The 14,245-nt window shown below is 37.9% G+C and overlaps 2 protein-coding genes across 3 annotated transcripts in view; one reads left to right on the plus strand and one right to left on the minus strand.

The window, feature by feature from the left end:
- The window catches only part of GFM1 (G elongation factor mitochondrial 1), a 44,834-nt gene that overhangs the window by 12,484 nt on the left and 18,105 nt on the right, over positions 1–14,245 (minus strand). For both annotated transcript variants that reach the window (XM_073898062.1, XM_025879780.2), the window contains 3 exons: positions 13,235–13,291; positions 10,248–10,385; positions 9,264–9,346 (listed from right to left, as the gene is read on the minus strand). In XM_073898062.1, the coding sequence (XP_073754163.1) occupies positions 9,264–9,346; positions 10,248–10,385; positions 13,235–13,291 (278 nt within the window). The remainder of the gene's footprint in view (positions 1–9,263; positions 9,347–10,247; positions 10,386–13,234; positions 13,292–14,245) is intronic.
- LXN (latexin) lies at positions 3,109–9,234 on the plus strand. Its single transcript, XM_025879794.2, has 6 exons — positions 3,109–3,431; positions 4,763–4,825; positions 5,922–6,099; positions 6,370–6,506; positions 8,585–8,647; positions 8,917–9,234. The coding sequence occupies exons 1-6, from the start codon at positions 3,303–3,305 to the stop codon at positions 9,013–9,015; spliced, it is 669 nt and encodes a 222-aa protein (XP_025735579.1). The 5' UTR covers positions 3,109–3,302; the 3' UTR covers positions 9,016–9,234.

Raw genomic sequence — 14,245 nt, forward strand, 5'->3', positions numbered from 1 at the left:
GGCTCCACAACCGTGTCTGCTGACCAAGTCGTGGGTATGTGCAAGGTCTCCGCGACATTTACAGTTTTGTTTTCAATTTGACAATAATATAACATTGATACAAATACACGCTCCATCTGTGCTATCTCTAGGGTAATCACTCACCAGGGATGTTTACATTTAAGTTAAAATTTTGAAAAAATTTAAAATTCAGTTCCTCAGTTGCACTGGTCACATTTTAAGTGGTCAACAGTCAAATGGGGGAAGCGGCTACAGGACAGGGCAGCACAGAGAACATTTCCAGACTGCCCGGCAGGACCAGTTCACAGACCAGTAAATTTCAGGGGCCAGGTCTGAGTCATAATCAAGTGGATGCTGAATAATGAAACACATAGGTGCCAGGCTTGTGCTAAGCAGTTTTTATGGATCGTTTTATTTGTTCTTCACCACAAACTATGATGAGTGTACTATTTCTATCACCATTTTACAGATGAGAGAGTAACTGGCCAAATATGATGCAGTTAAGTGGCAGAGCCAGGATCTGCACCAAAACCAATGCTCTTCATCAAACATTTTTCTAGAAGGCCAATAAAAACATAAGCTGACGTAACCTGCAAATGATGATTTCATTGGAAAAGCTGTTAGAGGGCGGTACATGAAGACAGATTTTACAGTAGCTTAGACAAAAGGTAGAAGAACTAAGACATGGCTTGGTAGGCAGCAAACAGGAGTGCTGGCGGTAAAAGGTCCCATGCCCTGGTCATCAGACCACTAGCATGTTGGAAAGGCAATTTCGTTTTGAAAAAACATCACCTCTCACGATAAAATTAATGTTAATTAGAATGGTGTTGGGTTGTTGTTAGTTTTTTTTTTTTAGATTTTTTAAATTTATTAAGAGAGTGCGAGAGAGCACAAATGGTGGGGAGGGGCAGAGGGAGAAGGAGAAGGAGACTCCCTGCCCAGCGGGGAGCCCCATGTGGGGCTTGCTCCCAGGACCCCAAGATCACGACCTGAGCCCTAGGCAGACACTTAACTGAGCCACCCCGGCACCCCATTAACTCTATTGGTTTTCTCTCTATTTTGTAGATTTATTTTGATTTTATAGTTGTACCAAAGTTGCAAGCCACAGACCTTTTTATGTTCATGCAAGTTATATAAAATTATAATAATTTACCTGATCCCAGGGACCCGTAATAATTTTGTTACTTTAAAGGTAACCCATACATTATTCAAATTTGAGGATAACAGACTTTAGACTAACCATTCATAAAGCATTCATAAAGTAGATAAGATTTCAAGGACTCAAGTATAGGAATAAGATTCTCTTAATGCAGTTTACTTAACATCTAGATAGGCAGTTAAATGTTTTAATGTAATAATTATACTTTGAAAAGAATATAAATTAGTATGTGTGCTTTTAGTAAACGCCTAATATGTCACAACCTACTAACGAGCTTTAACCTACAGCGATGGTATTCATAAAGCTTCAAACAGTGACTTTATCTAGGAAGCTCACATATTGTATTTCTAACAACTTTAACTGGAAATAACCAGGAAATGTTGACTAGCTATTTGTGAAACTTAAAATTTCATTATCAGCAAAAAGCTCTTTCAGCATCATCAGAATGTACTCAGCCACTCTTTCCTGGACACTATTAAAGAAACACATGATTCGAACAATTCACACACACACACACACACACACACACACACACACACACTGACAACCTAAGAGGTTGGCTAATACATGAATGACTCACCCTCTCACGCCCCAAAAGAAAAACCTACCCTTTTTTTTTTTTCTTTTAAAGAAAAAGCCTTAAGGGGAGAAACTAACCCCTTCATCCTCTACTTACCTGACAGTTGGTTGGCTAATAATAACTAGAAAAGACAGAAATGCCTTATTCCTTACATTTTTTTAAAATATACTTAGTCCAAATAAAAACTTTATTAGATTAAAAAGGGTATTTGGGGAAGAGAACACATTATAAATACATTTTAAGTTTATTTTTTAAAGCACAACACGTATGCCCACCCAAAGAACTTTCAAAAATCCATTTTGAGGAAAAAAAAAAAAAAAAAACTAAGAAGCTCTATTTTTCCAAGCCAAAGAGCTAAAGGGAAGGTTTGGCCATACAGATTAAAAGGAACCTTAGCTTCCTGATCTAGAGCAATCCAATGCCTAAATCATAGTCCCTTCAAAGGTAAAATGAGAAGACAATTAAGAAACCTGGAGAATGGAAATGCACTGCCTACTAAAAGTTTGTGCTTGCTTTAAGCAGCTTTAAAAACTCTTGTCTTTGTTAGAAGTTACTTCATGTAGTGCTTGAAGTTCAGTTCTTAAATATGTTTTGATTCTTAAAAATTTCAAAGTGAGGGCGCCTGGGTGGCTCAGATGGTTAAGCGTCTGCCTTCAGCTCAGGTCATGATCCCATGAGTCCCGCATCGGGCTCCCTGCTCCTTGGGAGTCTGCTTCTCCCTCTGCCTCTCTCTCTCTCTCTCATGAATAAATAAATAAAATCTTTAAAAAAAATTTCAACGTGATTTACAGCAAAACCTCATTTTTCTTAGATTAGTAAAGGGGGAGGGGATGCAGGTGTATTTATTTCTCCTGATCCAAATTACATTATCCTCCAAATTAATGCTATCCTTTGAAATTTCTCATACCCTGATTTGGGCAGCATTGGTCCAATCCCACAAAAAGGGGGATTAACCAAGCGCGTTTCTGCACCTCACAATGGGAAGGAGAAAGAAGTAACCAACTGACCGACTCACTATCTGGAGCTCCTTTGCACTTTGCCCTGTGCCTGACACTGCGCGATATATAAGGAAGGTGTGCTGCAGACTGCATGTGAAGCAACCAGATTTCTTCCACGGAGAGGAAACTGCAGGCCCCGGAGGCACTCCATAAAGGAAAAAGCCAGAAAGCCCCTCCTTGCACTTCAGTAAAGGTTAATGAAGGGAAGGATGAAGTTCCAGCCAACCTAACCCACCGACTCCCTCCCGACACCGCCACCCCCGCCAGCCGGAAAGGCCGGGGCTCACCCCTCGCAAGATTCAGTCGGTAAAGTGGGCGGCAGCAGGGCGGGGCCACAGGAGCAGCCGCGGGAGCCAGCGCCCCTGCGGCAGCTTCCTGAATCGGAAGGAGGGAAGGAGGAAGAGAGGAGGGTGGGAGCTGGCGATCCCGCCTACAGCCAGCCCGACCTAGGCGTGCCGACTCTAACAACCCTTCCGTCTCGGCCACCCAGGAGGAGGCTGAGCCGGCGGTGCACTGGTACCATCTGGTCCCCTTCAACGTGAGCAGCCGTAAGCTCCCACCAAGAATGGAAATCCCCCCGACCCACTTCCCAGCCTCCAGGGCAGCCTCGGTGGCGGAGAACTGCATCAACTACCAGCAGGGGACCCCCCACAAGGTGTTTCTGGTGCAGACTATCAAACAAGCCAGCATGGAGGTGAGTCCGGCGAGGGCAGTGGGCGGGAGCCGGCACCTACTTGCTTGCCCTCCAGCTCCCAAGGGTCTCAGCCTCGTTCTTAGCGCGACTTCCCTTCCACTCCACCCTTGCCTGTTTTGGGACTCGCTGTTGACGTCAGGTCTAGGGAAGTTAACATTCCTGGGGATAGCTGACACTCTGGGACAGCCAGGGCTGTTTGTTTTTTCTTGGAAAGCCAGAGACAGAGACAGTTTTTAATGGGCACTATTACAAAGAAATGGGAAAATGTTCTAAATGCGGGGTGGCATTTTACCCTTTTCTGACAAACCTGTAGAACCATTCAAAAGCATCTCAAAACTCCTACTACGTTTCTCATCTACTCCAATCTGAACCAACAAAAGCTCCCGTCTTCCAAACGATACTTCTTTGCCTGAATTTTACAATCTTTATCAGACCCTTTAACCAAAATGAAGGGGTAAGCAAACAGTAAGACAAACTGACAACCAAAGTCAGAAAACAAAAGTATTGTGGGCTTAAGCTCTGCCTTAACTACCCAAACACCACTACCACTGACTCCTGTAAAAGATATGCTCCCTCTGGCAAAGGGTTAAATTAAATGCTTAAGGCTACAGCTGTCACTAACCAGGCTTGTTTCCATTTTACTAAAATATAAGATTTGAGATTGTGGCTTGGTTATCGGACATAAATTTAACTAACAGTCTGTGAGAGCTGACAGGGAGTAGATGTTACTTCAAAACTGCACCAGATAATTAGGTGTACACTCTTAATTGTATCTTGATTCAAAAGTGAAATACCTAAACAATTGTCTTATGGTTATAAAATTTGTTAAAAGTATCATTTTGCAGGTCTACTAACGGACAAGTAAAAACAGTACTTAACATCTCTAACCACTTCCCAGTAATCTGCCCCCAAATGGAATTCACCTTCATTGAACAGTGTTTGGAGGGTACACAGGGCTTTTTGAAAATGTTTTCAAAGGTATATCCTGTTTTTTTGTCTTAGAATCAAAAGGTGTTTCACAATTTCTTTTGTAGAGAATTCAGGATCACAGATCCAGAGGTTGAAGTCCTCTAATGATTGAAAGTGAATTATAACCCATTTTATATATGCTTTTATCCCACTCTTCTGTTCTCATCCAAAATAAATCTCATAAAGGACCTCTTGAATTACATGTTACGTACATGGTGACATGCCTTTTTCAAGGTAAAGCCTTAGGGCTTTAACCATTTATCCTCACCAGTCAGCCCTCTGCCCCAACCAAATGAGAGTGTATTTTTCTAACAACACAAAGAACCGAGTTCTTGTAATAACTCACTACATTTTCTTAATAGGATATTCCGGGAAGAGGACACAAGTATTGCCTTAAATTTTCTGTGGAAGAAATTATCCAAAAAGTAAGTGAAATGTCTTTTATTATGAAAAAGAATTTGACTCTATAAATATTTTAGATCACCTTTGCTGATCAAGTCATAGGATTAACTTGTATTTTTTTTTAAAGTTGTGAAATCCCTGCCTTGAAAAAAAATAATGAACATACAAGGGTCAGATTATACTCTTTTAAAAATGTATCGATACATGAAGTAATTCTACTGAGCTATTTAGAAAAGACTACACATTTCAGTTCAAATAAATTCCCTTAAAAATGTTATATATTCTTAGGGCAGTCTGAATTTATGCCTAATATGACAAATGAAGTAATTTACTCTCTAGTCATTACTTTCTTAGGTCTGCCCTTCTCATTCTGTTTTTGATTTCTTTCATTTAAAGAAAGCCAGTGCTTTTAGATATTTATGAGCAATAAAATGACCAAATGATACCAACATGTTCACAGGAATCTTTCAGTAATGGGGCAGGGAAATTTTTAAATATAACATACTTGCCAAATTATTAAGACAAACTTTAAAAAAAAAAAAAGGAACTGCAGTCTGTACCATAACCATCTTAAAATTTAAAAAAAAAGCTTGCCTTTTGTTGACCATAATTCAGAAGACACACAGGCTAACAAGAGATTTATTAAAAGATTATCTGAGCTACTAGACAGCCATCTTTCAAAGAACCAATGCTACTATTTTCTAATTTTACATCTAGATACAAATTAATTTATCTGGGCTTGAGAATATGTCTGTTATTTCAGAAGCAGATGGTAGAGTAATAGACTTAAAAAGTAACCAAAGTCCAGAGGTAGTACATAAAGTCAGACTAAAATCTGGCCTTACAAATGGGACACCCCATTAACACTGAAATAATAAAGTTTTAAGATGAAATATAAGATTATGATACTTTAAAAGTTATAAAATAAGTTATCTATTTTAGATACCTTCAAGAAAACTGTAGGCCACACCCAATTAGATACCTCCGTAATAGAAACTCTGAAGTCAAGTTTGAAACACTGTTAGGGGGCCAACACTTTAAATGTTCTATCTCAAGAATGATAATTAGGAATGGATGGCCATTTACATGTAAAGGTATTTTGCAAAATGTTTCAAACAGCAAGTTACACTGAACTGCACAGCTGAAGTACTTTACCCTCTAATGGGACAAGATACTGCACCAGAAGTCAACTTCACATTTGAAGGAGAAATTGGAAAGAATCCAGATAAAGAAGATAACACATTTTATCAAAGACTCAAGTCCATGAAGGAACCACTTGAAGCACAAAATATTCCAGGTATATAAATATGGCATGGAAAACATTTTCTCAACTTTAAGATCAATATTAATTATCTGTGCTCAAACTATTAGATGTTAACAATATGTTGGAAATATACTGGTTTTTGCAAAAATATTCATTACTAGTCTAATTCAACAAAAAAGGGCCTTACTTAAATTCTGTACACATTTGAAGGAAACTAAAACATGACTTAGAATTTAGATTTCTCAAATTAACACTGTATGTATAAAATAATTCCATTTACCATATAAATGTTTCCCTCACCAGACAGTTTTGGAAATGTATCTCCAGAAATGAAGCCAGTTCGACACTTAGCCTGGGTTGCCTGTGGTTATATAATATGGCAGAATTCTACCGAAAACACATGGTATAAAATGGTAAAAATTCAAACTGTCAAGCAAGTGGTAAGTGATTTCTATAAAATACACTATTAACAGGGTTTTATTTTACCGAAAGTGTGATAATTCATAATTGGATAAATAGTGCCCCTTTAGTCATTTTATATTGAAAATAGTGAACCTGGCATTTTGAAGGAGGTCAGTTCCCAAGGTTAAAAAAGTTGAAGCTGCGGTTTCAACAGAGTCAAATATTGAGTTACAAATAATTTGGCATTCCGTTTTTGCGCTCAGCTTAATACAGATTATACCCTTTGGCGATCTAAATTTTGTATTCGAGTTTCTACAGCTATGCAAATGAAACTACTGTGCTTTTTGTCCTCTATTGAAATGGTGGTGCCAGAGCTACCCTGAGACGTGGCCGGCATTTTTTTGCCCCAAGGATCAGCTAGAACAAATATCTTATCATCTTTTAATCTTTGTGAAGCTTGCTGTGTATCATTTGCTTTTATAACCCGTTTACTCATAATGTACAACCTTGTATCTCACTGCTAGCCTATTCTTTTAAGTCTGATACGACTGTTTAGAACCGCCTCTTTCTAGTCTTTAAAGACATAAAGTCAACTTCACATTTTAGCTTTATTAAGAGGTTAGAAAGAAAAAAAAGTCAACCATTGATATCTCATGGATATGTAGAAAAACAGTGCAAAGAAACCACAACAAACAGTTTTAGTTTTTTAAGAGGAAAGGACTTTCCAAATGACTTGTTTCAGCTTGCTGGAAACAAACTGCAAGCTGGAGCACCTTTACTCCACAGGTTTTTGCAACCACTTCTTAGACACCTACGGGCACTGGAGGGCAGGATACCCAATCACAATAGGTAGAATATGATGCCAATACCTAACATAAATACCACAACAACATTTTAAGAAACAGAGCCCTTTTTTTGTTTTTTAAATTTTTAAGTAGGCTCTGCACCCACCGTGGAACCCAACACAGGGCTTGAACTCACAACTCTGAGATCAAGACCTGAGCTGAGATCAAGAGTCAGATGCTTAACTGTCTAAGCCACCCAGGTATCCCAACAGAGGATTTTTTAAATGCATTTCTGTAGACATCAACTTTGGTTACAAATTCCTGTTGGGGTACTAAGGCTCAAATAATCGAGTAACAGGGCCAGATTACAGAGGTTATACAATCATAATCATGGTTTTCAAAATATGCTCAAGACAGTGCTAGAAGTTTTATGACAGAAAACTCCTATAATCCTTCATCAAAGTTTTAAAGCATTATTAAAATTTCAGCGGAAAGGTTTACTGCTATTACCCAAAAGGGACACAGCAGCTCATGCTGCCCCTCAGAGGCCAGGGCTTGTTGCAACACATTGATTATAAGCCTTAAAAAACCTTGTACAGCAAATCTCTGGTGAATGTAGTTTTAAACTATGTGGATGCAGTATTTCTGTGGAGCTGGTGGTATAAATACTTTATATGCCCAAAACAATAAGTACAGATGAAAGCTTTAATTGCAAAACCATATAACTACACTCATTATGTTTTCCTACTTTGTTTTTAAAAAGAGAATTTCTATTATAAAATTGGTTCCCTTTAATGTAAACACTCATTTCAGTAGTTTATCCCTTAAAATGATGCTTTTCTGAATAATGGAAACATTCAGGAATCTTAAATGACAAACTTTAGATCATAATGCTCTGACGCAGCTATCACAACTCAGAACCTAAAAAGGGTACACAACTTTTAGAGTAACAGGTGAAAAAAATCACGATTTTAAAATGTAGTTTGAAAGAAAACTTTTTTATAAGAACACAGTTTTTCTTTTTTGGGGGGGTAGGAAGGGCAGAGGGACCGAGAGGGAGAGGGAATCTCAAGCAGGCTCCATCTCACGACCCTCAGATCATGACCTGAGCCAAAACCAAGAGTTGGACACTTAACTGACTAAGCCACCCAGGCGCCCCAAGAACACAGTTTTTCTGATCAGGCTAAATAAATTATAACATTCAATTTTTGTTTTTACTTATTAACTGGAAGTATCATCATCTAGTAACGAAAGCTGAATTTTAAAATGAACGTATCATTATTTCCAAAGATACTAAGTTTCAAACACCAGGTTTTTATTTTTTATGATAGCAAAGAAATGATGACTTCATTGAGTTAGACTACACCATTCTACTTCATGACATTGCATCTCAGGTAAAGTATCATTTACCTTTATTTGATGACACTTTGAAAATTGAGACATGTTTTATAGCCACAGTGTATGCCTTATTAATTTTGACTCTAAATCAGAATTCATGTAAATTAATATAGACACCAGGTTGAAGTATATTATACTGGTAGCCATTTAACTTTTTTGTTGTTCTTTGTAAGGACTGTTTTGTCGCTAACAAAATCTAAACCCAACATTGTTTTCTTAAATGTTTTCTGAATTTTATTACAGCGTTAGTTTCCTTTCCTTGCAGGAGATGATTCCTTGGCGAATGCAAGTTCTCTGGCATCCACAATATGGTACTAAAGTCAAACATAATAGCCGTCTCCCAAAGGAAGCACAGCTGGAATAAATGAAGACCCTAACACTGACGAGTCAACATGCTTATCAATGATGTGTGTATGCCAGTCTTCATCAATACCTAGTTTATGGGGCCGAGCAAATCCCAAAATGTCACTTTGTATAAATGTCTTCATTACAGTATAGAACGATACAGATTCCCTAATAGAAACTATCATGATGTAAAAGTGGTGTGTATATCCCATAATAAAAAGCTTCAATTCTGGCCTCACAGTATGTTTAATTGTGTTGCATACTTACGGGACAGGGGCAGTAATGGTCTCTCTGAAAGCAACTTTTGGCTTTCCTGTGACACAAGGACAGCCATATTCTCTTTCCATCCGCTAAAAAGAAGAGGGGAGTTAATTTTTTGGTATACTTAAAAAAATAAACTGAAAGAAGAAAAATCATAAGAATCTTAACTACCTTTGAAGCACTCATTTAAATATGATAAAAAATGATAAATCTTAAATCAGTATCTTTACAAAGTTATCTTACAAAGGTTAGATACATGATATTAAGTGATACAAGTGACTTTGAGATTTTATATAAATGAATTCTAATTTAGACTGTTTAACTTTTACTTACCTCTAATTAATCTATCCACTAAAACTTCACCCTTGTTTCATATTATTACATATTCTCTGGAATAGCCTATGAATCTGTCGTCAGAGTTTTCTACTACCTTAACTTCAAAAATATGATCACAACCAGAATTTTTAATCATAAGTCAAATAGCTTTCATTTTCATTCATAGATACAGAAGACCTTTCCTAGGGAAAATACAGCCCATCTACTCTTTCTATTATCTAAATTCTAATGATCTTCAAGTACTAACTTGAGAAGAAAACAGGCAAGAAATGGCCTCAAGAGTGGGCACTGGTGGGCCAACTTCCCCAGCAGGTCTCTCCCTGCAGGTTGTCTCCCTAAGGTTGAGACCAGGATTTGCTTGACCCAACTAACCACGACCTAGGGATGGATGGATGATCTTACTGCAAATACTTGGAGTCTTGATTCTAGGAGTCTGCAAATGTTTTACAAATAAAAGGATTTAGAAATCAAAAATAATTAATCTGTAAGAGACAGTAACATTTGTAACACAGTATACCACATCTGGATATAAGCCAGAATGAAGTCTGAAGAACCACTATTAGTTTACAGTCATTAGACTGAGAGTTACTGACTTGTAACAAAACACAGACATAAATAAAATGAATTTAAGTTAACTTCCTTGTTATTCATTACCTGAGCATAGATTTCTAGGTGTAATTCTCCCATTCCAGATACAATTGTCTCTTTGCTCTCAGTGTCGAAGTGGACTTTAAATGTGGGATCTTCTCTTGTAAACCTGCCAATACCTTTTGAAAATTTTTCCAGATCATTCTTTAAAAAAAGAAAGTCATTACACATTTTAGTAAGCATGATAAGTAATGGGGCTGTTGAAAGAACTTTACTAAATGAAGTCAAGTACCTTAACAGTTAGGAAATAACAATGATCCCCATCTAGTCCCTAGGCCATACATACCCTTTCAATATGTGAGCTTGGACAACACACAGTCAAGACATCAGGGAACGGTTGGCTGACAGAATTTTCTTTCCACAACAAGATACAAGAGTCTAAGGCTTAACTATGTCCTTTCCTATTTTATTCTTGGATATACATAGAAACTGTCCATTTGTGGAAAACTATCCATTTGTGGAAAACTTTCTCCAATGAAGAAAAATAATCCTTGTTACTCTATTACATTTTAGAAATTCTATACATAATCACAGGAATCAGCATGTTTACCAAGATGTGATTGTAGATTCAAGCAGGACGGTTAAGACCAAGAGTAAGGCAAATGTCATACTGAGACTTCTCCCTTTCAAAACAACCTGCTTGGATGTGATTGCATGCATCTTTATTCTCCTTAGATATAATTCCATACGTGGTAAGTAGAATTATGGTCCTCTAAGTTAAGCCCTAATCCCCCCAAACCCGTGAATGTTACTTCATGTGATAAAGGGGATCGTGCAGATATGATTAAACTTATAGACTCTGCGATGGGAAGATTACCATGAAGAATCTGGGTTGGCCCAACGTAATCACATGGGCCTTGAAAAAGGAAGAGGAAAACCGAAGGGTTAAGTTAGAAAGATGGAACGAGGGAAGACGAGGCAGAAGATATATGAAGCACAAAAGGAGTTGACTGTGTGGTTGATAGCACTGAAGACGATGGGGCCAAAGCCTACGAAAATGGACAGCTTCTAGAAGCTAAAAACAGGCCCCACATGACAGTCATCAAAGAAATGGGGACCCCAGTCCCAACAGCTACAAGGAGCTGAATTTTGCCAACAATCTGAGTAAGCAAAAATAAAATGTCCCCTAGAGCCTCCAGAAAGGAACAGTCCTGTATCTTCATTTTAGTCGAGTAAGAACTATGTCAGATTTCTAACACTGTAAAATAATACATTTGTGCTATTTTAAGCCAAGTGTGTGGTACTTTCTTATGGCAGCAACAGAAAACAAACACACCCTGAATCACCAGTATTTAACAGTTATCACGAGTGCATGGAACTGTGCTATATACATGTTTTGAATGTGTACCTCAAATTCTAACCACAATGCTGCAAGACAGAATTATCCACATTTCACAGGGGAAGAAACTAGGTCTAGAAAGGTTGACTGACCTGCCCAAGGCCACAGAGCTAGTGCATGGCAAAGCTGGGACTGAAACCTCGGTTAGTCTATAAGTTTTTGCCTTTTCCCTACATAAGCCAGGTACTCCCAACTTACTAGAAGATCATCCTTGCCCCCACTATCGAGATTCACAGCTTTATGCAATGACTTCATTATTTGATTTAAATTAATTTACTCCAGCAAACAGACAAGCCTGAAACATCAAAAAAACCTTTTAGATATTGATGCCTTTGATTTTCCTCCACTGTTGTGAACTATCAACAGTTAAATATCTTACATAAACTCTGAATTAGGAATGAAAAAGCACAGTATCTTTAACTTCTCTCTCTGATTATTCGGAAGGGAAAAGCAAGCAATTTAGCAAAGCACCTGGAACTGTGGCATTTCTCTGTGTGGTAATATGCAAGGTTTGCCTTTCCTCAAATTTCTGAGATGGAATGACATAATGTTTCTTGCTCCCTAAACATTCTCTTTTCTATACTAAGAAGGGTCTGGAAAAGCTCATTTCCCCAAAATAGAGGAAGTACCTGTTAACGTACCCACAAGACAATACATCAGAGTATGTTCTGTAAACAGTAGTTCCCAGATGACAAGTGGTTCTCGATGCATGAATGAGTCCGTTTCAATTTACCATATTAACATGACTGTTATGAATGTCAAAGCAATTTAAGAACTCAAACAATATGGCATTAATACAAACTAATTCTAATGGCAGTAATGCGAGTAAGAACCTATTCAAGGAATTCTGGTTCCATAAAAAGCTAAATGACATCAAATCCAACCATAAAACTATTATATTTGAAACTGAGAAAGGGGTGCCTGGGTGGCTCAGGTGGTTAAGCGTCCGACTCTTGATCTCAGGGTTGTGAGTTCAAGCCCCACATCCACACACAGCATGGAGCCTACTTTAAAAGAAAAAAAAGTGGAGGGGCGCCTGGGTGGCTCAGTCGTTTTAAGTGTCTGCCTTTGGCTCGGGTCGTGGTCCCAGGGCCCTGGGATCGACCTTGCATCGGGTTCCCTGCTCGGCAGGGAGCCTGCTTCTCCCACCTGCTCGTGCTCCCTCTCCCTCTCAATCAATAAATAAAATCTTTTTAAAAAAAAAGTGAGAAAAAGTCTTGTTTGCAGGCTTTCCATGTTATACTCCATAACTGCCACAAATCCAGAGATGTAATATAATCCATGAGGCAATTAATCTATGTAGTAATCTAAGGGACCTGTGAGGTTTTACTACAACTTAGGATAAATGTCCCTGTTTCCCTTTTTCCACTCCTTTATGATCTGAACATAGGAAAATATTCTTACCACTTTGGAGCCAATGATATTATAAAGAGTTAGAAAGCACAGTCTTGTGCCCATTTTAATACCATCAATTTTTTCAGGTATAGTGAGAACTAATCACTACCAAGAGACTGGTAGTTTTAGAAGGCGATCTCAATACCAAAAGAAGAAATAGAGACCGTAAGATTGCTGGTTATCACAAGATACTATGTGCATTGTGCAGAAAGATGAAAAAGAGCTCAAGTTTTTATTCGGATTGAAACCAAACTCCTACCTTGTTAGAAGGCTTCATTGCTATTGAAATGACAGGATCAGGAACATGAATTGACTCCTAAAATATTTTTTAAAAGAACAGAGAAGAATTCAAATACAGTACTGTTTGGGTCAGGGATGGATTACTTTTAATGTGGTACTTACAAAAGAACAAAGGACAAATACTAGTCAACACATTTAGGCCAGACAATATATATCTTGGTCTGTTTTGTATTAAATATATTAATACATTAATAAATACATACACTTACATGATCTCTCTCCCAAAATAACAAAAATAAACTGTTTATTAACTGTTTAAGACCCTTGTTTACTGACACATCTTAAACAAAATCTTAATGAATCCAAATGCCAAGATTTGAATTCTTATTGGCTAGTGGCGACATGTGCTATTGCTGTCTTTCGATAAGTTATTTAATCAAAATATGCCATGACTGACTGTAAAACAAAGGACACTAGATTCTTTATACATACGATACCTCATTCAGTCACAACTCTGACAAGCAGTTATTATCCCCATTTTACAAATAAAATCATTAAAGTCTTGGAAAGACAAAATAACTTGGCAGAGGTGAGACTCTAATCAAGGTCCTAAGCCTAAGCACTTCCCACAGCCTCCAGTCCCTCATATACTAATTACAAGTATTTAGAGAAGGCCTTATCAACAATATTTGTTTATAAACCATGCCCCTTCTCTAGACCCCCCAAAGACCTGTATAGATTGATTTTTTGTAGTATCTTAAAGCAACATGTAAAACCACAGACATTAGAGAATATCTTACACAGAAAAGCTAAATTGTAAAATTATAAATTCATCACCTAATACAGGGACTACTACAGTGCTCATCTGTTAGGATTGGACCAGTTCTTATGTAAATGACCCACTGTAAATTCCTTCACCTCAAATTACCCATCCCCCTATGTACTCATATTCTTTCTTTACTGAATTCAGGAGAGGGACCACCTTCATGAACAGATGTCATACTGTCGGAGAGCCTATTCTCCTACAGGG

The sequence above is a fragment of the Callorhinus ursinus genome, unplaced genomic scaffold, assembly GCF_003265705.2.
Source record: "Callorhinus ursinus isolate GAN/ISIS: 27379988/994484 unplaced genomic scaffold, GSC_fseal_2.0 scaffold1, whole genome shotgun sequence".
Lineage (NCBI taxonomy): Eukaryota > Metazoa > Chordata > Mammalia > Carnivora > Otariidae > Callorhinus > Callorhinus ursinus.